At 40.2% G+C, this 27,262-nt stretch overlaps 1 protein-coding gene across 1 annotated transcript; it reads right to left on the reverse strand.

The window, feature by feature from the left end:
* Nucleotides 1-3,031: 3,031 nt before the first annotated feature.
* Nucleotides 3,032-26,332, reverse strand: CUNH18orf54 (chromosome unknown C18orf54 homolog). The gene is made up of 8 exons (XM_070935984.1): nucleotides 26,304-26,332; nucleotides 21,413-21,744; nucleotides 19,008-19,685; nucleotides 18,359-18,506; nucleotides 12,812-12,917; nucleotides 11,456-11,587; nucleotides 6,403-6,473; nucleotides 3,032-3,480 (listed from the first exon to the last, which is right to left on the reverse strand). Exons 2-8 carry the CDS (start codon nucleotides 21,693-21,695, stop codon nucleotides 3,396-3,398), a joined length of 1,503 nt encoding a protein of 500 aa, XP_070792085.1. The 5' UTR covers nucleotides 21,696-21,744; nucleotides 26,304-26,332; the 3' UTR covers nucleotides 3,032-3,395.
* Nucleotides 26,333-27,262: the final 930 nt, after the last annotated feature.

The raw sequence follows: 27,262 nt of genomic DNA on the forward strand, positions 1-27,262 counted from the left end.
GTGAGCTTCGGATGGGATATTTTTCGGAATTAAGGCTTGGACTTTGTGAATGACTTCTGACTACTCTTTGAACTCTTGGTTGCCCCAGCAACGGACTACAGATACGCTGACTCCTGTTTCTAGAGGCGATAAGAAACTTGGCAGGCATTCGGAAAGTAGCTGCCAGAACTTTTATCTGCCAAAGGGATTCAGGTTGGCTTGTAAAAATAAATTACTGATAGACGTCTTTTGCTCGTGTGTCTGCCTATGTGAGGTGGGGGGACAGAACACCCAGCCTCCAGGACCGGCCCATGTTCTTCCTCAGCCTCATCGCTGTCCGACTCCGCTGCCAGCTCCACAGGCTGCTGGTGAACCACATCTTTTTAGATAAAGGAAATATACATTGCCATTATACGTGTATTATAGCTTTGTGAGGAATAAGAGAAATGAAGGAACTAGTTTGAGAAATCGCTTTTAGCCCCTCACTTAGTCTTCTCCAGCTTCATGGCATAAGGAACTAACCTGGGTTATTCTCGGTCGTGTGTGCTATAACTTCTAGAAATTATGGCTCATGTATTGGCCAAGAACATCCGGAATATCCATGTCTAAAATTCTATTGCAGTAACAAATCAAGGCTTCTACTAAAATTAATATATTAAAAAATAGGCCCAGAGGGAATTACTTAAAAATTCTCACCAATTCCTAATTTAGAGGAAAGAGTGCGGGGAACAATTATCTTGTAATCTGGAACTCCAATCACTGTGGATCTTCTTCTATTAGTTTATTATTTATTTATTTATTAATTTAATTTGTATACCGCCCTTCTCCCAGAAGGGACTCAGGGCGGTGAACAGCCAAAATTAAAAAACATACAAATGCAAAAGTTAAGATAATTAAAAGAATTAAATCATTGGCTACCCAAATTTAAAACCCCAAATCCATAAAATTTAAAATCCCAATTAAAAAACCATTTAGGCTAGGCCGGCTTGATGAAATAAAAACGTCTTCAGGGCTTTACGGAAGGTCCGGAGGTCCGGGATCAGTCGTATTCCAGGAGGCAGCTCATTCCACAGGGCGGGTGCCCCCACAGAGAAGGCTCGCCCCCTGGGGGCCGCCAGCCGACATTGCCTGACCGACGGCACCCCGAGGAGGCCCTCTCTGTGAGAGCGTATTGGCCGGTGGGAGGTTATCGGTAGCAGCAGGCGGTCTCGCAAATACCCTGGCCCTAAGCCATGGAGCGCTTTAAAGATGAGAACCAACACCTTAAAGCGCACCCGGAAGACCACCGGGAGCCAATGCAGCTCGCGCAGGAGAGGTGTTACGTGGGAGCGCCACGTCGCTCCCATAATCACCTGCGCGGCCGCATTCTGCACCAGCTGGAGCCTCCGGGTGCTCCTCAGGGGGAGCCCCATGTAGAGAGCGTTACAGTAGTCCAGGCGTGACGTAACCAAGGCATGAGTGACTGTGCACAAGGAGTCCCGATCCAGAAAGGGGCGCAACTGGCGTATCAGGCGAACCTGATAAAAAGCCCCCCTGGCCACGGCCGTCATATGCTCTTCTAAAGACAGCCGTGTGTCCAGGAGGACGCCCAAGTTGCGAGCCCCCTCTGTGGGGGTCAGTGACTCGCCCCCAATAGCCAGAGATGGCACCAGCTGGCTATACCGGGACGCCGGCATCCACAGCCACTCGGTCTTGGAAGGGTTAAGCCGAAGCCTGTTCCTCCCCATCCTTTTAGTTATTCAACTAAAAGATAAATCATTCTGATTGCGTTTAAGATGCTTTAGATTACAGGTAGCCCCCAATTTACGGCCACAATGGGGTCCAATATTTCTGTTGTTAAGTGACACATTTGGTGAGTTTTGCTCCATTTTACGACTTTGCTTGCCTCAGTTGTTAAGTGAATCACTGCAGTTGATAAATTAGTAAGCCGGTTAAGTGAATCCAGCTTCCCCATTGATTTTGCTTGTCAGAAGGTCGGAAAAGGGGGTCACATGACCCTGGGACACAGCAATTGTCATAAATATGAACCAGATGCCAAGCATCTAAATTTTGATCACCTGATCATGGGGATGCTGCAAAGGTCATAACTGTGAAAAATGGACCTAAGTCATTTTTCCCCTGCCGTTGTAACTTTGAACAGTCACTAAATGAACTGGTGTTAAGTTGAGGGTTACCTGTGTTTGCATAGTTTGTTTAGGTTCATAAATCACACTTAATCAGAGTTTAAGCATAGTTTATTGAATAAATTACAGCAGATAGAAACACTTATCCAATCAACAATTTCATGCAGATTACAGCTGCACAAAGGACAGCAGTCTGAAGGCAGTTCAATCAAACCCCTGAACTAAATTGACTTTCTAAATTAGACATCTAAATTGAATCAATGCTTTCCAAGTTGATCCAGCTATTTGATGGTCTTCTGCACACGTATAAAAAGGGTTTCCTCCCAACTGAAGCAGTTTTCCAAATGAGATTGACGAAGTGATGGATGATCTCATTCAGAGAATAAGTTGGTTTGAAATTCTGAATCAGACTTTTAGATTGTCTAGAACCACATGCTCTGACAAATTTTGGAGCAAAAAACCAAATGTAGGTATGTGTCATCTATGTTTTTGTCTTCTCAGAAACAACTGTCTGAATTAATAATAGTGGTTCCCAAGAGAGATCCAATGTAGCAGAGTTCAGCAATAACCACTATGCAACGTAGCCTAACTTTGATGGTTTTGCAGAGAACTGTGATGTCATTCTATGCACATCCAAAATATTTGTTATGCTGAAATCCAATCTGTGGTTTATGGGAAGAGGAATAAAAATACGGAAATAGAGTCCATCTTTGGAGATTAAATTTTAAATTCCAACAGACCAATCGCAGTATTTGAAAATAAGTTATATTTATGCAGGTCTATTAGAGTGACACACAAGAACTCATTTCTGCAGTAATGTTACCTTCACACTTCATTTCTTCATCTGGATTATCCTTATCCCTTTATACAATTATTGTTTTTGATCATACCACATCTGATATAACAATAATCATTTGTATTCTGGCCTCTGTTATCAGGAATAGTAAAAAATTATAAAATTAGTTTTCGGAGCTTAAAACTTCCTTTTTTCTTTAGCAGGTGCCTGAGTTGCTCACTATTTCTACCCAGCTAGGATGGAAACAGATATTAAGGAAGAAAAAGTCTCAAAGTAGAGCAACCCTTTTCTATCATTTGCACATTTCTTTAGGGCCTGGCAAAGTTTCATAAAAGATAACATGCCTCTGGAGACTTTAGTTACATTTATATTTACATAAATACAAGATTTGGAAAAAAGCTGAGTTCATAGGTTCACAAGCGTCTTAATACGTACCCCTGCCTTTAACTGATGTTTTAAATTATATTTATTTTGTAGATTTATTTATGTTCAATGCGTCATGTCTTGAGCGATTCTGTTGATTCTTCTCTACCACTTGTATCGTTAACCAATCCTTTAAGTCGAGATAAATGATGCAAAGCTCTATGGAAAAAAAAAACACGACTGTTCTGCTTACAATGTAAGTATACAAAAATATAAAGCTAATTGACAGACTAATTCCACGATGATAGTATTCACACAATTTGCCAAGCTAGGAATTTATGATTTATTGAGCAATTTATAATATCCTGGTCCCCACAATTAGGGGCATATAATGCATTACACGATCTTGAAACAAAGCATTTTTACTTATTATATTATGTGTGAACCAGACTACCAAATTCCAAGGACTCAGCTCCTAACAAGTAAAGTCAATGCCGCTACATGTTCATCATAATGCAGATTATGTACCTCTAAAAGCATCATTAAATGTGGCTTTGGAGCATTTTTGTTCAGGCTGAAGGATGATTGCTCTTACTTAGACACATCATGGGATAAAAAAAAACCATAACTGCATTTTTCAAATCTCTCTCCACATGCATATTTTTAGAGTACGCTGCCGTAGATAGGATTCACTGGGAGAATCTTGCTGCCCTATGCGTTTTGCGCGAAAGGAACCGAAGATGATGATGAAATGACAGGAGAGTAGCATATCCATAGGTTGACCCAGAGATTATTTTTCATGAAGCATCAAAGAATTTGCTTCAAGGTGCACTTTAGTTCAGTAACATGCTTCCCATCATGGCCAGTTGGATAACTAAAGGGAAATTGTAAGTGCCTCAGTGGAGGGCTAAGAAATCCAAATTAAGATTTACAAATGGAATAAATTCAATTTCTTCTCCATCCAACCCAGGTTTAAAAATAACATAATAAACAATTATACATTGGTTTGTCATTTAATTTAGGAGAGCCCTAGTTTAAAAAAAAACTCGCCATTTTAATAGGGACCGTTACAAAGTACAAGCAGTCCTCAGCTTACAGACATTCATCTAGTGACTATTCAATGGCAGTGAAGACACAATGGCCCTGAAAAAGTGATTTACTATTGGTCCTTGTGGTTAAGACCGTTGCAGGATTCTCATGATCAAAACTGGGGAGCTCGGCAACTGGCATTATTTACAATGGTTGCAGCATCCTGGGTTCATGTGACCTATTTGTAACCTTGCCAGCCAGTTTCCGACAAGCAAAGTCAATGGGGAAAGCCAGATTTGCTTAACGACCCTGTGATTCATTTAACAACTTCAGGGATTCTCTTAACAACTGTGGTTAAAAAAAGGTTGTATAACCGGGTGCAGCTCAAGACTTGACAAGCTTCTGCTTAGCAACAGGAATTCTGGTCCCAATTGGGGTTGTAAATCGAGGATTACCTGTAACCTGTAACCTTTTTGGACATAAGACTCCATAACATCAGACCTCTTTCCACAGGGTGTTATAAAGAACACTGTATTGTCATGAGCCGAGGTGGTGCAGTGGTTAGAGTGCAGTACTGCAGCTACTTCAGCTGACTGCTAGTTCAGCAGATCAGCGGATCAAATCTCACCGGCTCAAGGCTGACTCAGACTTCCATCCTTCCGAGGTGGGTAAAATGAGGACCCAGATTGTTGGGGGCAATATGCTATTTAGTACACTGTCTTTGGTGTAAGCCGCCCAGAGTCCTCGGAGAGTGGGCGGCATAGAAATATGACTAATAAATAAATAAATGAGACTTGGCAATTTGGTGACATCTCTCCCATTTTTAACTGATCTTGCAAAACTTCTATCATTTTTAATTTTTTAAAAAATTAATTTACATTGCGGCTTGAGAATTTGTTGGCACCATCCTGCTGAGGGGGCCCATATGCCACAGTAGTCACAAATATTGCCTTGTGGGTCATTGAGCCGAGTCTAGGATGACACACAGCAGCCAGGTTGATGTGGATGGATATGCATGTGCTGGGCTGCCAGCAGTTCGGGGAGGCAAGGAGCTAGTGGAGTGTCAAGTTGTCCCCATGTCCAGTAAGCCAGTGCGATTTTTTCTGCACCGACCCAGCCACGCCAGCCATCCGTGTCCACTCAGCTACACCCAATTGGCCCCATCTATTTGGCTGCACTGAGTCAGAGGCACCGAGCCATCCACACCTACCCTGTTGTGGCCCGTCAGCGGCCTGTGCAGCTAGTAGCTGATTCCGACAGCGAGGAGGCTGGTGTGATGCTGCGCCAGCAGCCTGTGCAGCTGGCACTCGAGCTGGAGAAGATGTGGTGCCAGAGGCGGGGATTCAGCCAGGGCCTTCAGAACCTCCAGAAGCTCCCATAAGTGAAGAGGAAGAAGAGGAGGAGCCTCTTCTCGATGCACGGGCGCGCAGAGCTGCCAAAAGGCAGGAGTGGCTCCTCAGGAGATCTCCTCAAGAGTAAGGCTTGGGACTAATTGACAACTCCCTTAGCCTATTTAAGGAAGGACGACGACTGAGGCAATTTGCAGGGAACAACTTCGTTCACTCTCCTTCGCATCCTGATCTTAGTTCTCTTATCAGCTTCCTGCAAATTGTTTCTGGGCTTTCTGCCAACCATAGTAAGATTACGATTATTTATTCTTTGGATTCTTGTAGGCTGTTAAGAAAGTTAATTAACAGCCCTTATTTGAAAAAGACTGATTTAATTTAGTAAACTAAGGTTTGTACAGACTTTGTGTGAGCTGCGTTCTTTGGGGTCCGTAGCTGGGGCAGAACACACCCAGTCGTGTCCATCCATCCACATCCACCTATCCACATCAGCTTGGCAGCTGTTAAGACATTTCATTCAGGGTGTTCTCAATGAAAGTGCCAGCTTCCACAGGCAGCGTTCAAATGATTTATCTTGTACGTGAGAAGAGTTGAAGAGGAAAGAAGATGCACATGAGGTCACCTTAGGGTAGGCTACTGCCATGGATCCTAAACCTCCTAGGTTGTGACACAGGGGAAAGGGTGCTTCAAAGCATCAACTGCAACCAAGACACACTTCAGTGTAGCTAGATGGGAATCTCAGCCTCTGAATGTCAGCTCTTCTTACCTCTGAAGGGACCGGGCCACAGGGATCATATCACAATTGATCAACTTGAAATCTTCATCTCCATTTGAAACCTTAAAAATGAAAAAAGAAAAGAAAAAAGAAGAAGAAAGAAATGCTATTGTTCAATAGCGTAGTCTGGGATAGAAGTTATTTTATTATTATTATTATTATTTCTCCTTGAGGGAAAAGCCAAGGACAAGTTTAAAAGGGTGTTTCACTTTCCAAGGTATTGACAAATAAGAATAATATCATTGCATGACTTACTCAAGTTTAAATATTTGGAGCTCCGTATAATTCCGTGAAAAGGTATTCTACCTCCTTTCGTATTTCCGAAAGGTGTCTTTGGCACTGAATGTTATCAAAGATTCATTTAAATCCTGATGTACGAGTTAAGACACAAGGTAGTCTAAGCAAATAAGTAACAGTAAAGGATGGCGCTGCTTTCAATTATTTCCTAAACAAAACTTTCCAACCTGCAATATGCCTGTGTGGACACCTAATCTAAATTTACTCATCAGTTGCCCAACTTTTTAGCTGTTTATATTTCCTGTAATTGACAATCAACTTTTCACATCATTTTGCCTGGAAAACTGCTTCAGACTAGCAAACTCTGAGGGTTTTCAACCATGAACAGCTCGTTCCTGCCATAATGTTTCTCTGACTTGGGCATTGTGAAACACAATGTTTCTGCGTTTGGGAACACTGTCTGCCTGAGCCAACGTCAGTGATGAGCCAGATAGCTCAACAGTCTCCTTTGCCACTGTGAGATAGGCTGAAGTCAGGTTTCCTTCAATAATGGCCTGTGGTGCAGGACCTATGGAGGAAAACCCACCCCCAAAGGATGACTCTACTTCTCCCATGCTAGACCCTTGATTATGATGCTCTTTACAGGTAGTTCCTGACTTATGAGCTCAATGGAGCATGCCTGTTAATAATTGTAAATTGTGATGAGCATAAAGAGGGTCACCCAGATGACCTACCTAAATTTATGATCTGTTTTGCAGTGGTCGTTAGGTCAATCAACCGTTCGCTGTGGGCCAGGTTTGCTGAAAACTGGAAGTAAATGCAGGTTTGGGGCAAAAATGTTGTAATGCTGCAAATAGGTCCTGGTTACTGAGCATCTGAAATGCAGTCATGCGACTGAAAAATTGGGGACAGCTCTTGGGATTTCAGAACTGGGTTAAGTACAGGCAGTCTTCGATTTACAACAGTTCGTTTAGTGACCGTTCAAAGATACAACGGCACTGAAAAAAGTGACTGATGACCATTTTTCACACTTACAACCTTTGTAACCACGATCATGTGACCAAAATTCAGATGCTTGGCAACTAGCATGTATTGATGACGGTTGCTGTGTCCAGAGGTCATGTGTTCACATTTTGCGACCTTCTGACAAGCAAAGTCAACGGGGAATACATTCAGATTACTAACTAAACAACTGCAATGATTCCCTTAACAACTGTAGCAAGTAAGGTCATAAAATGGGGCAAAACTCATTTAACAACTGTCTTACTTAGCAACAGAAATTTTGGGGTCAATTATAGGTGTAAGTCAGGGGTGTCAAACTGGATCAGCATTGAACTTCTCCTCCGCCGGCCAGCCATGTACGTGTGTGTGTGTCGGCCGAAGAAGTTTCAGGAAAAAATGCTTTTAAAAGCCTCTGACGATCCCAGCCGAGCCTCTTGATCATCAGAGGCTTTTTTTTTTTTTACTTTTAAAAGCATTTTTTTGACCTAAGAGGTTGTAGAAAAAAATGCTTTTAAAAGTAAAAAAAAAACAGCCTCTGATGATCGCGCGGCTCAGCTGGGCGGCGGGGGGGCAGGTATTTTTGCTACTGGTTCTCCGAACCACCCACAGCCATCGCTACCGGATTGGGTGATCTGGTCTGAACCGGGAGCATTTCTTTTTCTTTTTTTTTTTTAATGAAATTTTATTGAATTAAAAATATATTACAATTCAAACTATACGGTTCGGCAACGTGTAGTCATATTGTATATTTACAAGTGCGGTGTCTAATCAATTATCTAATTAATTATACAGTTTGTACAAAAATTCTTATATATAAAATTGATTACTGTTTAGTTAAGGTACAATAATATATAGGATTAACTAATAGTTGTGCATTATTCCTCATGAGTATTAACTTTTGCATTTAATTTCCAACCACCTATACCAGATCCCAGATCGTATAAAATTCTGAATCCTCCTTTACGTTTAACACATACGTTAATCTGCACATTTCTGCGCAGTCAAGTATCTTATTGACTATCTGTTCCTCGGTTGGACCTCTTTTCTCTTTCCAATATCTGGCATAGGAGAGTCTAGCAGCTGTGACAATATGAATAATCAAATATTTCTTGTCCTTATCAAATGTTTATTTTAGCACTCCCAGGAGATAGATTTCCGGCAAGAAATTAATATCCTCCTTTAATATTTCTTGGATCCATTTTTGTATTTTTTTCCCAAAACTTCCTCGCTTCCGGACACGTCCACCACATGTGATAGAAGGTACCTTGGTGGTGGCCGCATTTCCAACACTTGGGGCTTGCATTTGGATAGATCTTAGCAATTCTAGATGGTGCTAAGTACCATCTATATGGCATCTTATACTGATTCTCCTTATAGCTTGTTGCTCTCGTCAGTTTAAGATTGCTATTCCATATTTCTTCCAATCATCTAGATTTATCTTTGATTCGATGTTTTTCCCCCAAGCGATCATTTGGTCTTTTAATATTTCTCCTTCTCTGTCGTATTCGAGCAGGTAGAAGTATAATTTGGCTAATAGTTTGTTCTCACTACCTAGCCATACCTTATCTAAACTATTTGTCCCCTTCTCTATTCCCTTCTCTTGTTTATCTTTACTATATCGGGATTTAATTTGTAAATAAGGCTACCAATCTATATGGATCCCTTGCTCTTTTAATATCTCATTGGATATAAGGTTACCACTGTTATCTAAAATATCTTGATAGGTGACCATTTTCTTGAACCGGGAGCATTTCATCCCTGGGATGGACATCTCCTGCAGCACCCTCCCGGCCAAAATGGGGCACGGGGGGGGGGAGCTCACGTGACACCCCGTTTTGGCTGCCAGAGGTACTGCGGGCTGGTCTTTTGCTATTTCCAGGCAGGCCCCACAGGCCAGATTTAAGCATCCAGTGGGCCAAATGCGGCCCGCGGACCTTGAGTTTGACACCCCTGGTGTAAGTCAAGGACTACCTGTATTGGGGAATGTAGGGCTTGGTTTCCTTCTAGCATAACGCATATATAATTGGCATAACATCCACAGACCCCTATAAGTGATACTTCTCTAACTTTTTTCTGTATAATAGGCCTTTGGGGTTTTTAGTGTTGTCGTTAAATGGTTCGTAAATGTCTGTGAGCCAGGCACGACCTGCCTCCTTAATTATAGGGAGAACTTTACAGAGAGGTGAGAAAAAAGTTGAAGTTCGTTTTGATTATAGGGCAGGGTCGACTCAAATCATATCTAATTGTTCAATGAAATGGCCATAATTATGTCATTAACTAAATTGATCAAACAGGTATGTTATTTTTCTTTGTTTTGATTATTCAATGCATCCCCTGCATTTCTGTTTATTCTTGTTACAATACTAAAACAAAAGTCAATGAATATGTTTTAGAATGAGCATTCAATTGAGCATTCATAACATTAACGATTAAAAAACTTTGGAACAGAGATGTGTTTAACCATAGTCCTAAACAGTGAAAGAATCAGAACTCCGAAGGCTAAGAAAATAGGATGAGTTAATCCCCTTGTAGCATCTTTTCTCATCTCCTGAGATTCTTCCCCCTATATTTGTCAAACCTACCATATTATTTCTCCATTTTCATTATCTGGTTCCTTCCGAACTGTGAGGAGGAATCTATGTGAAGACAAGCCAGTTTGCCAAGATTTGCCTTAACTCCAATGGAATATTATTCATACATGCTGCCACATAAGACATCTCTTTGTTTTATGGAGGGTGTTGTTATTGCATGCCCCTCTTTTTATACCCAAGGATCCAGCTTTCTGTCCATCCAGCTTTCTGTGTTTGAAATGGGAGGTCACCATTGTTAGTGCTACCTGGCCTAATCATGGTCCTTAAGGCTGAAATCAGCTTGAGCCAGGTTGCCTATTTGGGAATGGGAAATAGAAGATGGCTGGTCGCTCACCTCCTACATGGTCATGCCACCTACATGCCCCCTGCCCAGACTCCTGCTGTTTTCCCTGCCACTTGTCAATGAGCATACCTTTCCTCATTGGCTCTTCCATAAGGAGGAATAGGAAGGTGAAAATGGATAAGGAATCTCCTAGCACAGCATCACTTGTGGCTCTGGACCTCATGTTCTCCAGTGCAATCTATCTTCCAGCTGGTTTCAGATGTTTCCAACACCCAAAAAAGGTCCTCCCATGGATCCTTATTTTGATCTCTTGGATCCTATATATTTTTCTACCTACATTTTGCCTACCATGTCTTGTATAGGCATACTTCCTTGCTCTTTATTTGATCTTGTTTCATCTTCCGCCTTCTTTCTTTCTGTCTCTCTTTTATGTGTGTGGGATGGGTGGGAATGCAATATCATGCTGTTATTGTCTCAAAATGGACCTTAAAGGAGATGCTTTTATCTTCTAAAAGGCAGAGCTGTAGGACTACGTCAAGTGATAGAATGAAAAACAAAACAAAACACCAAACTATAATGTAACTGTAATTGCACTCTAATTCCAATAATTTATCAGTAGGACACACAAGAAATTGAAAACGCTCACTGGCAAAGTTATGCAAAAAATTCAGAGAAGCTAAAAGAAGGTGATTTTTTTTCTCCACAGAACTAGAATGTAAAGGTAGAAGCACATGTGGGTGTGTTTCCTGCATGGGTCCTTGGACCCATCCATCCATCCATCCACTGGGAGAAAATGACAAAGCCTCACCACTCACGAATAAATCTAGGAACTCAGACCTGCCGTCAGGAGCAAATAGCGCAGAGCCAGATGCAGATAAGCATACAATAACTAAACACCTCGGAGAATCTCATTTTATACAGAGCAACTTACTTTTGGGGACTCTTCATTTGGTCTGTCAGATTTGTTTTTGTGAAAGCTGTGCTGAACTGCTTGAAGGTTAAACAGCATGAGTTTCAAAGCTTCTACAGGACCGTGATGATTTCCACCTGAAAACGTACTCTCCTGGAATCAAAGAAAGAAAGACTCTGCCTATCAAAGAAAACTGAAAAAGTTATCTTTCCCAAATGGACTGTGATGAAAAAGTGAATGTTTCCTTTATGTTTACTTCCTATTACCTATAAAGAACATTTTGAAGTCTCTGTAGGAAATCTCTTCTTTAGCCTTTGCTCTGTCCTAAGATAGAAATATTATATTCATATATTTAAAACCTAGAAGTTAAGAAGTCTAACAAAAACATTCCCTTAGCTCTGGGCATTTGGACAATATTGGCACTTGAAACAAAAGTATGGTACCATGATTCCCTCCAAATATGGTTTTTTCTGGAATTAAAGGTAGATCAAAGTAGTTGAGGGAAACAACACCAATTATTACAAGTTATATGCCAATGGTAAACAATTGGAACAAACAGATTAATTTGTGTATATTCACAAAATGTTTAATAAAGATGAAAAAAAAGAGACATTTTAAGATGTGCAAATGCTGATAGAAAGACAGTATGCTGTCTGTTGTGAAAATTTAATGTTTGTTGCAATGAATGGAAACATGTCTTGGTGTAAGAGCTTATTTCTCCTATTGTTATATGGAAGCAAGAGTTGGTTATGCCAGGGAAAACATAAAAGCAAGCCATCTATAATGGGAATGAGATATTTAAGAATTGTGTGGCTATCAGGATGGTCAGAAAAGAATGCATGATGAATGAATATGAACTGAATGCCAGAGTGAATGACCAATATGAAATACATATTTTGTATTTATTTGGTTATACAAAAAATTAAAGAAATACAAAAATGTACGAAGGAAGAAAGGATAATTGTGATTGGATAAGTTGATGACAGTTCCAAGAGAGATGAAATGATTGAAGAACAAAAGACAGAACAAAAAGGTTTATGGACACAGTAAAAGTGAGGAAAGAAAGAAAATTATGGAGAAGTCGAATCTAAATTTAAATTTCCTTTAATGTTTTGCCTTTAATTTATTTTGTTTACTATTTACTTTGTTTCTGCACTTTGCATAACACTTCTTAGCTTGAAAGAAAATGGTGTGATAGATATATATGTATATCTAATTCTCATGCCAGCATTCCTGGCTTTATTGTTGCCTCAATGAAATTGAGAGCATTCACCCACATACCTAACTGGTATGGACAATTGTGCAAAATTTTTGGAAAGACCTGCTTTAACTAATACAGGCTTAATGTTGCTGTTCATCCCTTCATGTTTTATTTACCTGCTGACCATTCTGCAAACAGTCTTCTAAAAAGTTATTGACCATGCTGGCCTTGGGGTTTGGTGGAGAATTCTCCTCCACACAGGATACAGGTACCGGAGATTTTCTGTAGATAGAAATGTAGAAATTAGGAACCTGAAGTAAGGAACACTTTTTAAAGTTTCTGAATTATGTTTATACACTGTAATTGAAAAAAAAAAAATCATTACAATCCAAGAATAACCCAATGCATAAATATATTCATAAATTCCAATTCTGTTTTTCCCTTCAATTTTTAGCTGCTTTTTTCCTTTTTTCCTTTGTGGGTTTGCTATTGGCTTTGAGAGCTCTAACTAACTGCTCCTTTCAAACTCATCAGATAGACCCTCATTAAAACCCTTGCCTGCAAGTCAGCCTTTTTGGTAGCTTTAATCTCAACTAAGACCCTTGGTCAACTAGGGGCTTTCTCGGTATGAAGGGACCCATGCAAATTCCATCAAGACAAGGTGATGCTACACCTGTATCCTTTTTTTGTGACCAAGATCAGTGCCAGATTCCATTGAGCCCAAGAGACTGAGCTTCCCAATTTCTTCCTGACCTACCCATCCGATGAAATGAACATGGTGTCAGGGTTCCAGGTAATAGACCCATTGCAAGCAAAACTCCAAGGCAGGTAGATTCCTCAAAGAATAGCTTTATTAGAAAAATACTGGCACAGATCTGGTGAAAACTGACTCTAAAGGGTCTCTCGGTTTTCACCTAATTAAAAGTCCCGTTTCCGCCCCCCCCCCCCCGATCCCAAACAATCAGTCACATGGCCCAATCAAGGCAGCATCCACTAGTCTGGTGACATCACTCCTCCTTCCTCTAGCCAGGTGTGAGAATGTCCTTGGTTCCCAAGAGAAAGTATTTTATTTTGACTACACAGCCCCCGCTATTTCTAATCACCCCTCCCTATCCCTTGGCTCTAGTGTGGCAGCATTAAAGCTCCAAGATGGCTTCAGCCAGGCCAGCTTCCGGTTGACATCTGGCACCAGCTAAATGCCTCCAGTTTATTAATACCAGATATACCACATTTAGAGCTAGAGGGCTGAAGGGTTATTTGTCCCCAATAGAGCAAGAAAACTGGGAAGATACCCATCATCAGCTAGTGGGTCAGGGAATGCATTGCTTTCATATACACAACCAGCAAGATACATCTATCTTACGGCATCACAACTTCCACCCTCAGGGGAGTGGCTACATTAACAGTCCTACTTCCAAATAGTAAGAGGCATTTGAAAAGTGGGGACTTGAGGCAAATCTTCTAAGTTCATTAGAAAATAGGCGGATTTGACTTCCTGCTATACAATATTCCTTTCTTGTCAGTTCCATCCTTTAACACCAAGAATGGTATTAGACTTACTACGAAGTACCATTCTGGTCATTGGTGATGGACCAGATGGTCCCACCCTATCGGAAGGACTCAGAGTCAGAGATGGTTCCAGTAATTAAAGATTTAATCATTAACTACTTCACTTTGCTATTGTAATTTCTTTTTGGTGCTTCTTGCTGGACAAGGTTTTTATTCTTGATACAGTGAATTATTGAATAAAGAAGCTGAAGTACACTTAGCTAAAGTTGATGCATGCATTGGGGTTTTTTGTGGGACAGTAAGAAATCTTTAAGCCTTGCCTCCTAGCTTGAAAGAGTTAACTTTTTCTTGTTTGGTCCACTATCAGTACCCAGAAGTACTACTCTTTCTTTCTTTTTCTTTCTTTCTCTCTCTCTCTCTCTCTTTCCTCTTTCCTTCCTCCCTTCCTCCCTTGAAACTTGAGCTATTATTCACCAAGCAACAAATGCACAAGGCCAGAAGGATTAGAAAACAATAAAACTGCACAGGCAGATTCTCAGCTGCCATTTTTCCAACTCCCCAGTCCTTGTAAAGAGCCTGCCCCCAAGCTATACTATCCTCTATGAAAAATTATATTCTGAAAATGCAACTCAATTCTTAGCAGAATTTCCTAAGAGAGGGAACAAAATAAGCAAATGTCAAAAGGAGCAAAGGATTACTGACATGGATTTTGCCCCCCCAGTTTTGTTGCCAGGCGAATGGCTGCAGGACACTTGTCACCTTCTTGACTAAACAGGAGTGCCTATTCGTTGTGTGGGTTTTAGAGAGAAAGAGAAAGGTTTTGGAGTGGATTTCAAGGAAATGAGGATCTCACAGAAAGGGTCTCCAGAACCATACAAAAAGATTTTGTATTAAGTACAAGCAAGTAAGTTGCTGAGGTGGGCTGGTGAATAGAGCATGCATTCATTATGTTGTGGGGAAAATAAGAGAAGGAAAATGTGTTCCCATCTTATTTGAAAAAAATAATAAAGATGGGATAGAAAGAAAGAAAGGAAGGAAGGAAGAAAAGAGAGAGAGAGAGAGCGAGAAAGAGAGAGAGAGAGCGAGAAAGAAAGAAAGAAAGAAAGAAAGAAAGAAAGAAAGAAAGAAAGAAAGAAAGAAAGAAAGAAAGAAAGAATCTGGTCATGGTTGGCCGATTACAGGTATTTCTCGGCTTACGACTATTGTTTAGTGTCTGTTTGCAGTTACGATGGGGCTGAAAAAAGTGAGTTATAACCGGTCCTCACACTTACAACCATTGCAGAACGCCCACAGCCATATAATCACAATTTGGGCACTTGAAAACTGGCATGTATTTACAATGGTTGCAGCACCCCAGAATTACATGATCACTGCTTGTGATCTTCCCAGCCCACTTCCAATAAGCAAAGTCAATGGGGGACTCGAGCCGGTTTTGTTTAATCACAATTATGCGACTGGCATAATGACTGCGGCCAAAAGGTCATAAAATCAGGCACAGTCACATGATGACCCACTTAACAACTGCACCATTTAGTGATGGAAGTTTAAGGGCTATCTGTATGCTCAGAACCTGCCAAGAAAATATCTTAGTTTACTAAGTACCTTCCAGGATCCTAACTGTGCTTCTCCTTATTTTTTTGTTTCTTCAAGAAATCTTTATTTATATGAGAAATGTTGGTGCTTTCAGTTGCTCTCTTATAGCCCAGGTTGCTTCAAAACATTTACTGGGCTTACCTGAACTGCACTAAAAGGAACTGCACAGCCATACAATACATAGAGAAAGTGCCACTTGCATTGCTCCTTCAACTGGTAGTTATGCCTCTCATAATGTTGGAAAAATTCACACTAGAATCAGAGAACAGGCAACAGTGACATCAAACCCCACACTTTACTATTTTCATGGGAGGCCACAAGGGAAGTAGGAAAAACTTCCTGCGATAAGGCAGTATCAAACAACTTTTGCAATGTTAAAAGAAACAAATATATGGGCATGTCAATGATGCCATCAAGAGTTGAACTTGACTCAAGAGAATTTACACCTATCCAATCACAAAGAATTTGGGAAATACCATATTTTTCAGAGTATAAGACGCACCTTTCCTCCCCCCCCCCCAAAAAAAAGAGGGTGGAAATGTTGGTGCATCTTATACACTGAATACAGCCATTTTTGGCCTCCCGAAGCCCTGCCCCGCTCAATCTATTTTTGCGAAAAAGAGGCCCGTTTTTCACCCAATTTTTGCAAAAACAGGGACGTTTTTGCCCTCCCCCAGCCCCCAGGAGCACTCTGTAGGCCTCCCAAACCCTCTGCGTGCCTCGGTTTTCGTAAAAGGGCAAAAAACAGTCCATTTTTCACCCGTTTTTGTGAAAAACGGGACCCACAGAGGGTTTGGGAGGGCTGCAGAGTGCTCCTGGAGGCCAGGGTGGGCAACAACTTTTTTTTTCTTACTTACCTCTTTGAAATTTTGGTGCGTCTTATACACCAGTACGTCTTATAGTCCGAAAAACACAGTAGATGAAAAAGCACTATTTTCATTACATCCACATTCTAGTATCTGATCTGATACCTTTGTATCTCCGAACTGAGTGGTGTAATAAATTATGTGTGTGTGTGTATATGTGTATATTTGAGCCCAAAATTTCTGCTGCTAAGCAAGACAGGACAGTTTTCCCCATTTTGTGACCTTTCTTGCCACAATTGTTTAGTGAATCAGTGGAGTTGTTAAAGTTAGTAATGTAGTTATTAAGTGAAACTGGCTTTCCCATTGACTCTGCTTCTCGGAAGGTTGCAGAATGGAATTACGACCCTGGGATACTGCAACCGTCATAAATATGAGCCAGTTGCCAAGTGTCTGAATTTTGATTATGTGACCATGGAGATGCTGCAAAACTCCTCGGTATGGAAACTGGTCATGTCACTTGTTTCAGTGCCATTGTAACTTTGAATAGTCACTATACAAATGGTTGTAAGTCAAGGACTATCTGTATTCAATGTCAATGGCTAACAAAGCTTGTGGGGAAGTAACTCTGTGTTTCCCAACTTTTTTGTTGTCTTGTGACCGTGAATATTGACAGCTATTTCCCTGTGCATTAAATGAGAATAGAACATACATTCCTAAAGTAAATAAATCACATTTTCAAGGAAGATACAGCAGCCTTCCTCAAACACAGCCCTGCCCACACGTTTCACACAGTTCCTGGCCATTACTCAAGTCACCCTTGACCTTCCAAAAGCATTGTATGCATTGTATGCTGTAAGAGAGAATCCCGTGGAGAATGTAGTAAGCACAAAAGGAATAATCAGTTTATGAGCACATAAGCAGGCTTGGCTCTTGACATAGAGAAAAGGGCCAAAAATCTTCAAGGAAAATTATTTGTCCCTTGGGGGATAATGAGCCAGTGTGGGTAACAGAGTTCTGTGGATGCCACTTGCCATTTGGTAGCTTCTCAAGCTACTAAGGAGAAGTGAATCTGGAACTCTGTGTTCCTTTCTTTTCTTTTCTTTTCTTTTTTTTTTTATTGAAACAGTTTTTCAAATACAAATTTCCCCCCCCCTCCTCCCTAACCCCCCCTCGCCCTCCCCTCCCCCTGTGGCTTCTTCAAGGTACAACCCAAATTCATAACAGATTATATAATACTTTACCATCCCCTTGCTCCATCACCCATATGCTGACCCTTTCTTTCTAATATTATTATATCCCCCTTATACTATACATTTCGAAATAACATTCTACTATAACATTATATAATAACTCCTAATTTAGCATAGTAATAGTATTATATCCCCCAATTTAACAATTTCTACTCATGATCTACTCTTTTACTCCTCCCCCATACATATATCTCTTAAATCAAATCTTTTTTGTATATTAGTATGACATTTCAAAGCAACCTTGTGTTCCTTTCTTAATACAATGATCTGGAGTCAGCTGAGGAAGCTAAGTGATTGAGGAGTCAGGAGAGAGAGAGCATTCAGTTAAACTACAGATGCACTTGTGAAAGAGATGACTTTCAAAGGGGAGTGGACAAACTCATGAAGAATCTGGCTTCACCATTATGACAACAGGGTCTAGCAGGGGCCTTCTTAGGTTTCTTGTACAAATACCATCATTTTATGACATTCAGGTAGATTGGAGAAGCTGGTATTCCTCAGGCTATTGCTGGAGTCCCACTCTGTGTATCCATAAAAAATCTTAATGGGGTTCTCGTATACTCACAAACCAATTGGAACATTATCCCACAATCTTTCTGCTTCTAGCACATCCACGGTACAAGGACTGCCGTCATTTTTCAGGAGACTAGTTGATTCCTCAGCAGAAGGTTCCAGCGCCCTCCTTGCTTTCTGAATCAGTTTCTCTGTGTCGTCTAAAATAATTATGTCACAATTAAAGTCACATATGATACGTAAGGTACATATTGCATATTCTTTCAAATAAATACGAGTGCCTAAAGCAGGGTTAGGAGCCCTCGGGAACAGTAGTTAGAATGCGGTATCGCAAGCAAACTCTGCCCACAGCCTGGAGTTTGATCACGGTTGACTCAGCCTTCCATCCTTCTGAAATCAGTAAAATGAGGACCCAGATTGTTGGGGGCAATATGCTGACAGAGTGGTGTAAAGCACTGTGGGGCAATATATAAGTCTAAGTGCTATTGCTATTCACAGCCTTGGCAATTTTAAGATCAGTGGATTTCAACTTCCAGAAATCCCTAACCAGGTCCAACCCATGAAGAATTCTGGGAATTGAAATAAAGAATTGCACTTTATTCATTAAATCACTGCTAAATAAAGCATGGTTTTTCACGGTATCTAAACTGAATCACTAATTGTGCCACATTCCCAAAAGTTGACAAAATATTATGGCTTACCTATAAGAGGATCCTTGTGCTCTCTTAAGCCCCGCAGTAGAAAACAGGCACTTAGAGAATCTTTGGGGCGATTTGATTGAGTATCACACTCGTGCTTTAGGCTCACCACATCATTATGTTTTTTAATATTTTGAAACGCCATCAACTCCCGATTATCTTGCAAAGACAGGTGTGAGGTCTGTGTAGAATTTTCACTTGAATCCAATAAGAGATTATGATTCTTCAGCCAGATGGGATACTTGGATTCAGGAATACTGCTTATGTCTGAAATGCTCAACTCGGTTTTATGGCTTGTCAGCCATCTTGGATAATTCTTATGAAGTACGGTCTCTCGGCTGGCAAGCTGGTCATTCCCAGGCAGCACAGAATGATGTTTTTGAAATTTATATCGTGTACCTTTTTTTCTGCTACCTTCATGGTATGAGGAGGGAAGCAAGGAATGTTTCCAAGAATTTTCTTTTTCTTTATCGTGGAAGGACGAAGTCCAGTGATGAGAACAAGAAGCAGATGTCGTCCAGGACCTCCTGTTCACATTGCTTCTCTGAGCTGATGACTTAGAAATCCTGAAAGATGGGGAACCATCTGCAGGAAATGCTAAAAGATCATCTGTAGTCAGACTAGCTATATCTGGCTCATAAACAATTCTTCTTTCCAGACGTGTATGCTGCTTGGCATTTTCTAAAACAAGAAGAGACATAATTTGACTTAATCTATAAGTCCCAAGAAAGGAAATATTTCAAAAGTTACTCGTAATCATTCTTGTCAGCCAGCCAACAGAATATTCTATACCATCTTTTCCTTCTAATGTTGAGGCTCACTTCTAGATTAAAAGACATTTTTTCATTAAGTAATGAGCTATTTTTTCAGACCATGGGTGCTATCAAATGATGGTCTGGGCACCACGTTTTTTAAAGTCTGAGATTTTTGAAGATTTTCATTATCTCAATCTAAAATTTCATATGACAATGCTGAAATCTTGGGAGATTTGCTGATATTGCAATGTTTGGGACAGCTGTTAAAACTGGTTTCCGGACCTACAGGATCATTTTAGGATAAAATGGTGATTCATCAGCCACTGGCTGTTGCTAACTAAAGTTCTAGGTTTTCTTGATAGACATATGTTTTTTGTCAAATACTTTTACCTGTCCTACCTGAATACAAAGACACTATTTTGACTGTTTCATCACATAAATAACATAAATATGCAAAGACAAATTAGTGTCCAGCATTTCAAGTTATATTGCGGGCTGGATAACTTTGAGGTAATGATTCATTCTTAGCCCAACCACCCTCATTAGGGTTGTTTCTTGAGGAAAAAAGAAGCTAAGGCATAATGTTCATCACTTTCATTTCTACAAAATACAGACAATATATGAATGTAATAATAATAATGGCTAACAATAATAATATGAATGGATTACTGTATCAACTACATGGGTTAGCTTTTATTTACTTCCATAAAACATATCACCAACTCATATTAAAAAACACAAATGCACTACAAGATAGGGAATCCAAATAACATTAGATACTTCTAGAAAATCAAGGCAAAGAGGAGGAAGAGGAGGAGGAGGAGGAGAGAAAGAAGGTGAAGTCATCAACTACATGGGCTTAGCTTTCATTTATATTCTCCATGAAATGTATCACCAACCCATATTTAAAAAAAACCACAAATATACATAACACAGGGAATACAAATAACATCAAACTTGTATAAGGAACACAGGAAATTGTGTGTTGGTTATAGAGAGATGGGTACCATACAAATTTAATAAATAAATACATTTAAGAAATAAATGAATAAATAAGAAATATATATTAGCTTGACATTTGGATGTTACTGTATTTTTCGGAGTATAAGATGCTCCGGACTATAAGACGCACCTATCGTTTTTGGTGAGGAAAACAAGAAAAGGAAATCTGCCTCTGCCGCCCAGCAATTTTGTCTCATTGCAGCAAACAGCAAATAGCCTGCTTTACTTTCATTTTCATTTTCAGCATAGCTTGATTAACACAAGAAAAAAAAAATCTGCTCCAGCAATTTACCTCCTTGCAGCAAGCAGCAGAGGCCCGCGCAAAACAGCTGAGAACAAAACAGCTGAGAGTCAGGACGCCGATCCAATCGGCTTGTGCTAATTAGGCTGTGCTGAAGCTGAAACGAGCTGTTTTTTCTTGCTGTTTGCTTGCAAGGAGGTAAGCTGCTGGGAGGTAGAGGCCAAAGGGGGCTGGGGGGGACAGTGGGGGGGCAGGGCTACATTCAGTGTATAAGACGCACCTAAATTTTCACCCCCTTTTAGGGGGGAAAAGGTGCGTCTTATACTCCGAAAAATACAGTATTTTCAGGGTGACCTCTAATATAGATTTCTCCCCACACACATTACTGGAAAGGAAACATACACACATACCACTCTTGGCCACGAAATCGTCCTTTGAGAACTTGAAGTTTTCAGGAGCCCTCGGAAGAATTTCAATTTTTCCAGTTCTGACGCCTGGCGATGAAAGACTGAGATTGAAATCTTTAATATAGGCCTCTAGAGCTTGAGAGGCAGAACTATACAATTTGTCCTTGTATTGGACTGAACTGTGACTCAAGGAGTCATGACCACTCTTAAAGTTACCACTTGCTAGAAGAGATGACACAGTTGTTTCTGGAGAACAGATATTGCTTTTTTTAACCAAGCAGGACATTACTTTTCATTCAGGGGCCTTTTGCAACTTCTCCTGAAGCTTTCAAGAGCTGTCAATAAGCAAAAAAATAAAAATAAAAATACAGCTTTTGAGTGTCACCCTGAGACACAATAATACATTTTCAAATCTGCCTTGATTTTCACATTTAACACCCCCCACCCCAAAGAGGTATTCTGTTTAAATTATTTCATTTATAAGTTATATTGACTGTAGTAGTTTTATAATGCTGTAGGTATACTATACAGATAATGACTGAAAACCAAAATAATATTTTTGCTAAATTGGACTGCAAAAAGTGTTTTCTGGTTTCTAAGTTTGCTAGTTTAGCATTTTGTGTTTATCCAGGCATTATGGCTTGCAAAATGTAATGTATGGCTTACTGTATTGTGTGAAACCAGTCAATTGTGATTTACATCATAAAGGAGTTATAATTAGCACCTCAACCCAGTAATCTCTTCTTATTATAGTTCATCAGAGTCAGCCAGATATTTAGACTAGCTTTATCCACCTGACTCCGGGAAGGACTTGATAGGCAGATGTTTTCGTTTGAAGGTTTAAAGGTATTATTGCAGGATGCAAGTTGTTCCAAATAAAGCTGCCTTTTGCAATTCCAAAGTATTTGGGGCACCAGTTGAAAATCATCTGCATTCACAAAATCCCGATCTGTCACTTGCAAAAGGCAGCTTTACTTGGAAAAACTTAAAGGCATCTATTATTATTGGTACCATCTTTTTTTAAAAAATAGAATAGAATAGAATAGAATAGAATAGAATAGAATAGAATAGAATAGAATAGAATAGAATAGAATAGAATAGAATTCTTTGTTGGCCAAGTGTGATTATACACACAAGGAATTTGTCTTGGTGCATATGCTCAGTGTACATAAAAGAAAAGATACATTCCTCAAGAATCATAAGGTCATAGGGTACAAATAAGCAATCAGGAAACAATATCAATATAAATCATAAGGATACAAGCAACAAAATTACAATCATACAGTCATAAGTGGAAGGAGATGGGTGGTGGGAAAGATGAGAAGATTAATAGTAGTGCAGACTTAGTAACTAGTTTGACAGTGTTGAGGGAATTATTTGTTTAGCAGAGTGATGGCGTTTGGGAAAAATGTTCTTGTGTCTAGTTGTTCTGGTGTGCAGTGCTCTATAGCATCGTTTTGAGGGTAGGCGTTGAAACAGTTTATGTTCAGGATGTGAGGGGTCTGTAAATATTTTCACAGCCCTCTTTTTTTTTATTTATTAATTTATTTATTAATTTTATTTCTATACCGCCCTTCTCCCGAAGGACTCAGGCCGGTGTGCAGCCTAATTAAAAACACAAAGACAGACAGTATTTAAAATTGATTAAAATTATTAAATAGTAGGCCTAATTTATAAAACCCCGAATTTAAAAACCCAATTTAAAACCAATTAAAATCATTATATTGATAGCCCAGCCTGGCGGAACAACATGGTTTTGAGGGCACAGCGAAATACACGGAGATCAGAGATTTTGCGAATTTCCGGGGGCAGTTCATTCCACAGGGCAGGGGCTCCCACAGAGAAGGCCTCCCCCTGGGTGTCGCCAGCCGACATAGTTTGGCCGATGGCACCCTGAGGAGACCCTCTCTGTGGGAGCGGACTGGCCGGTGGGAGGCTACTGGTGGCAGAAGACGGTCTCGAAGGTACCCAGGTCCAATGCCATGGAGCGCTTTAAAGGTGGTAACCAACACCTTGAATCACACCCGGAAGACCACTGAGAGCCAGTGCAGCTCGCGCAGGAGGGGTGTTACGTGGGCACAACGTGCAGTATACAGGTCCTCAATAGAAGGCAGGTTGGTAGCAATTTTTAGCCATAAATTATTCAATAACTTAAATTATTATTTCAATTAACTGCATTAATAATAATTTAAATTATTTTATTATTTAAAATAATTTCAATCAATAATTAAAAAGATTGTGGCATAGTCAGACAAATGTTTAGAGTGGATTTAATATTTTTATCCACCAATCAAGTCCTTCCCAGGGACCCTGGATAGGCAGATGCTGTTGTTTAATGGTGTTAAAGATACCAATGGTGTTCAAATGGTGCTCCAGTTGTTTTGGGATTGCATCCAAGGCACTTATAAAAATAAAAATATTATGGTCCTTTGTATAGCCAGCCAGATGTTCAGACTGAAGTTGGCATTTTTGTCCACCTATCAAGTCCTTCCCAGATGTTGATGTTTGCTGGTGTTAGAGGTATAGATGCAGGATGTAAGCTGTTGCAAGCAAAACTGCTTTTTGCAATTGAAAGTGATAAGACAAAGTCACAACCGTCTAATATTATGCATGTCTCAACATCCATCCAATTCAACTGCTGAATCAAATCCTGAATAAGAACCCTTGAGATAACAGATTTTAGGTTATTTTCTGGTAAATGGAAGTAAATTGATGGTTTAGGCATGAAGCTTGTCTTAGGGGCATGGCAGAAACATATTAACTACCAACTGTTCGTAGTTAATATTATGTTTCTGCCATGCCCCTAAGACAAACTTCATGCCTAAACCATCAATTTACTTCCATTTACCAGAAAATAACCTAAAATCATAAAGCTTATGGGGAGGGGGGGGGGTTTGCCTGGGCTACTAGATCCAGAAGCCACATGAAGTTACATCTCAGAACATATACAGGCAGTCCTCAACTTATGACCACAATTGAACCATACAAATTGTATGTTGCTAAGCGAGAAATTTGTCAAACGAGTTTTATGCCCGTTTTACGACTTTTCTTGCCACCATTGTTAAGTGAATCACTCCGGTTGTTAAATTATTAACCCGGTTGCTAAGCGAATCTGGTTTCCCCCTTTGACTTTGCTTGTCAGGAGTTTGCAAAAAAAAAAAAAGGAGGGGGGATCATGTGATGCCGGGACACTGCGACGGTCATAAATGTGAGTCAGTTGCCAAGCATCCGAATGTAAATTGCATGATCCTGGGCAGGGGTCTCCAACAGCTTTGCTGGCTGAGGAACTTCTGGGAGTTGAAGTCCACAAGTCTTAAAGTTGCCAAGGTTGGAGACCCCTTGATATTAGGGATGTATTATAATAATATAATAATTCCCTCAACACTGTCAAACTATTTACTAAGTCTGCACTACTATTAATCTTCTCATCATTCCCACCACCCATCTCCTTCCACTTATGACTGTATGACTGTAACTTTGTTGCTTGGATCCTTACGATTTATATTGATATTGTTTCTTATTGATTGATTGCTTATTTATACCCTATGACTATCATTAAGTGTTGTACCTTATGGTTCTTTTTTTTTTTTTGCATTTTTAAAAAATGCATATATTTCCCCTTTTGTAGAATAGAATAGAGCTGGAAGGGACCTTGGAGGTCTTCTAGCCCAGCCCCCTGCTCAAGCAGGAGAATCTATATACTGTTTCAGATAAGTGACTGTCCAGTCTCTTCTTAAAAACATCCAGTGATGGAGCGCTCACGATTTCTGGTGGCAAGCTGTTCCTCTGGTTAATTGTCCTCCCTGTTAGGAAGTTTCTCCTTAATTCCAGGCTGCTTCTCTCTTTGGTTAGTTTCCATCCGTTTTTTTTTTATTTTTAAACAAACAAAACAAAAAAATCCATCTTCCATTAACAATTACAAACAGTGTGTCGATCGGTTACAAATCCTTTGTGCTTCGTCCCCATATTCATATTTTACTAATTACCTACTTTTTTATTATTATTATTTTTATTTGATTTATATGCCGCCCTTCTCTGGAGACTCAGGGCGGCTTACAATGTGCTCAGCAATAGCCTTCATCCTTTTGTATATTTATACAAAGTCAGCTTATTGCCCCCACAAACTGGGTCCTCATTTCACCTACCTTAGAAAGGATGGAAGGCTGGGTCAACTAATTTCTCTTATTAGCAATCTAATATATATCTTTGTATCATTATCCTCGTTTGTCATTTATCTAACAATGGCATTATCATTCCAAAAGAAATTATTTTCACATATTATATTATAGCATTCATTTTATAGTTCATATTTTCATTTCATGATTCTTGATGAACGTATCCTTTCTTTTATGTTCGCCGAGAGCCTATGCACCAAAGAAGAGATTCCTTGTGTGTCCAACCACGCTTGGCCAATAAAAAAATTCTATTCTATTCTAATAAATAATACAACATAATAATATAATAATAATATGACAATCAGTAGAACTAATCAGTACGACTAATGTTCCCTTTTATTCGTATCCATTCCACATATTCAAATTATGTTTATGTTTATGCTATCTAATACGTGCTTGACAAAATAAAATAAATAAATAAAATAAATAAATAAGATAAATAAATAAATAAATAAATAAGATAAAAAATGAATAAAATAAAAAAATAAAAATAAAAAAAAATAAAAAAAAATAAAAAAAAACCAGAATAGAATGAATGAGCTGGAAGGGACCTTGGAGGTCATCTAGTCCACCCCCACCCCCACCCCCCGCTCAAGCAGGTCGACAATCTCACAGTTTTTAGAACTGGGGGGGGGAATTTTCGCAGTTTCAGAGGCCAGCCTAATTCTCTCCTCCGGGCCGTGTGAAAGAAATCCAACCGCTCTCCCTCACGATCTCACCTGCATCTCCTCTTCGCTCTCCCGCCCGCCGGTTTGAAAACGCCTCAGCCCCTCCATGCCAATGGCGTCGGCTGGCACTCCAAGGCGCATGCTCCGTCCCTCCCGCGCGTCCATTGGCTCAAAGCGAAGCTCCAAGCACGGGATCCCGGAACCACAACTCCCAGCAGGCATCGGGGCCGAAGGCATCACAATGCCGGCCAGCCACACCGCCCTCTACTGCTGGGATTTCGCAGTTACAGCTGGCAGCCGGGGAGGCGGAGGCGGCGAGAGATGCCCGGAGGTGAGGACGGGTACCATTAGGCACCATGGTGGTTATTATATCTTTTAATGGGATTTTTAATGCCTTCGGTTCGGTCCCTTTTGTCCAAGCCAAGAGGGGGATCCCGGCACATCTGGAAGGCAGCAGCAGCAGCAGCGTCAGGAAACTCGCACAAGACAATTGGCACTTCTTTCAAAGAAATAAAATTGCCAACACGGTTTGATGGCAGTTTGTCCTGGAAAAACCATTGGATGGCAGTCCCAAAGGTGCTTTTTTCAAAGAGGCAACCGCACTTTCTGGTTTTTCTTTGAAGACGTTTCGCTTCTCATCCAAGAAGCTTCTTCTGCACTGACAGGACCAGCTGTCTGCAAGGAATATATAAATCCTTCCATTCCCCCACCGTCCAGTCAAAAACGTCTTCTTTGTTGTGACAGAAATGGCTAGTTTCTATTATTATGAAAAAAGTTGATCTTAATGCCTTATTCAACTGCACCAAAGGAGTCAGAAGTCAATGCCTTTTGTTTTTCTTTTCCCTTTCTTTCCCCCACTATTCACTTCCCCTTTTCCCCTCCCTAATTTCCCTAATATTTGCTTTTGTATTCTCTTTCTATGTTATATTATAAACTAATAAAAGTATATATTTTTTAAAAAAAGAGAAGCGAAACATCTTCAAAGGAGGAGCCTGAGTGGCGTAGGAGGC

Source organism: Pituophis catenifer, unplaced genomic scaffold, assembly GCF_029215685.1.
Source record: "Pituophis catenifer annectens isolate HBS135680 unplaced genomic scaffold, rPitCat1.0.hap2 SCAF_2, whole genome shotgun sequence".
NCBI classification, from domain to species: Eukaryota; Metazoa; Chordata; class Lepidosauria; order Squamata; family Colubridae; genus Pituophis; species Pituophis catenifer.

Bases quoted from the DNA above. Each gene is read 5' to 3' on its own strand.
- CUNH18orf54 (XM_070935984.1), bottom strand. From the start codon at position 21,695: ATGTCCTGCTTGGTTAAAAAAAGCAATATCTGTTCTCCAGAAACAACT. The intron at 18,507-19,007 runs GTAAGCCATAAT...TAATTATTTTAG, and splicing joins GCACAAGGATCCTCTTATAG to ACGACACAGAGAAACTGATT. The intron at 3,481-6,402 runs GTAAGAAGAGCT...TTTTTTCCATAG, and splicing joins GTGGCCCGGTCCCTTCAGAG to AGCTTTGCATCATTTATCTC.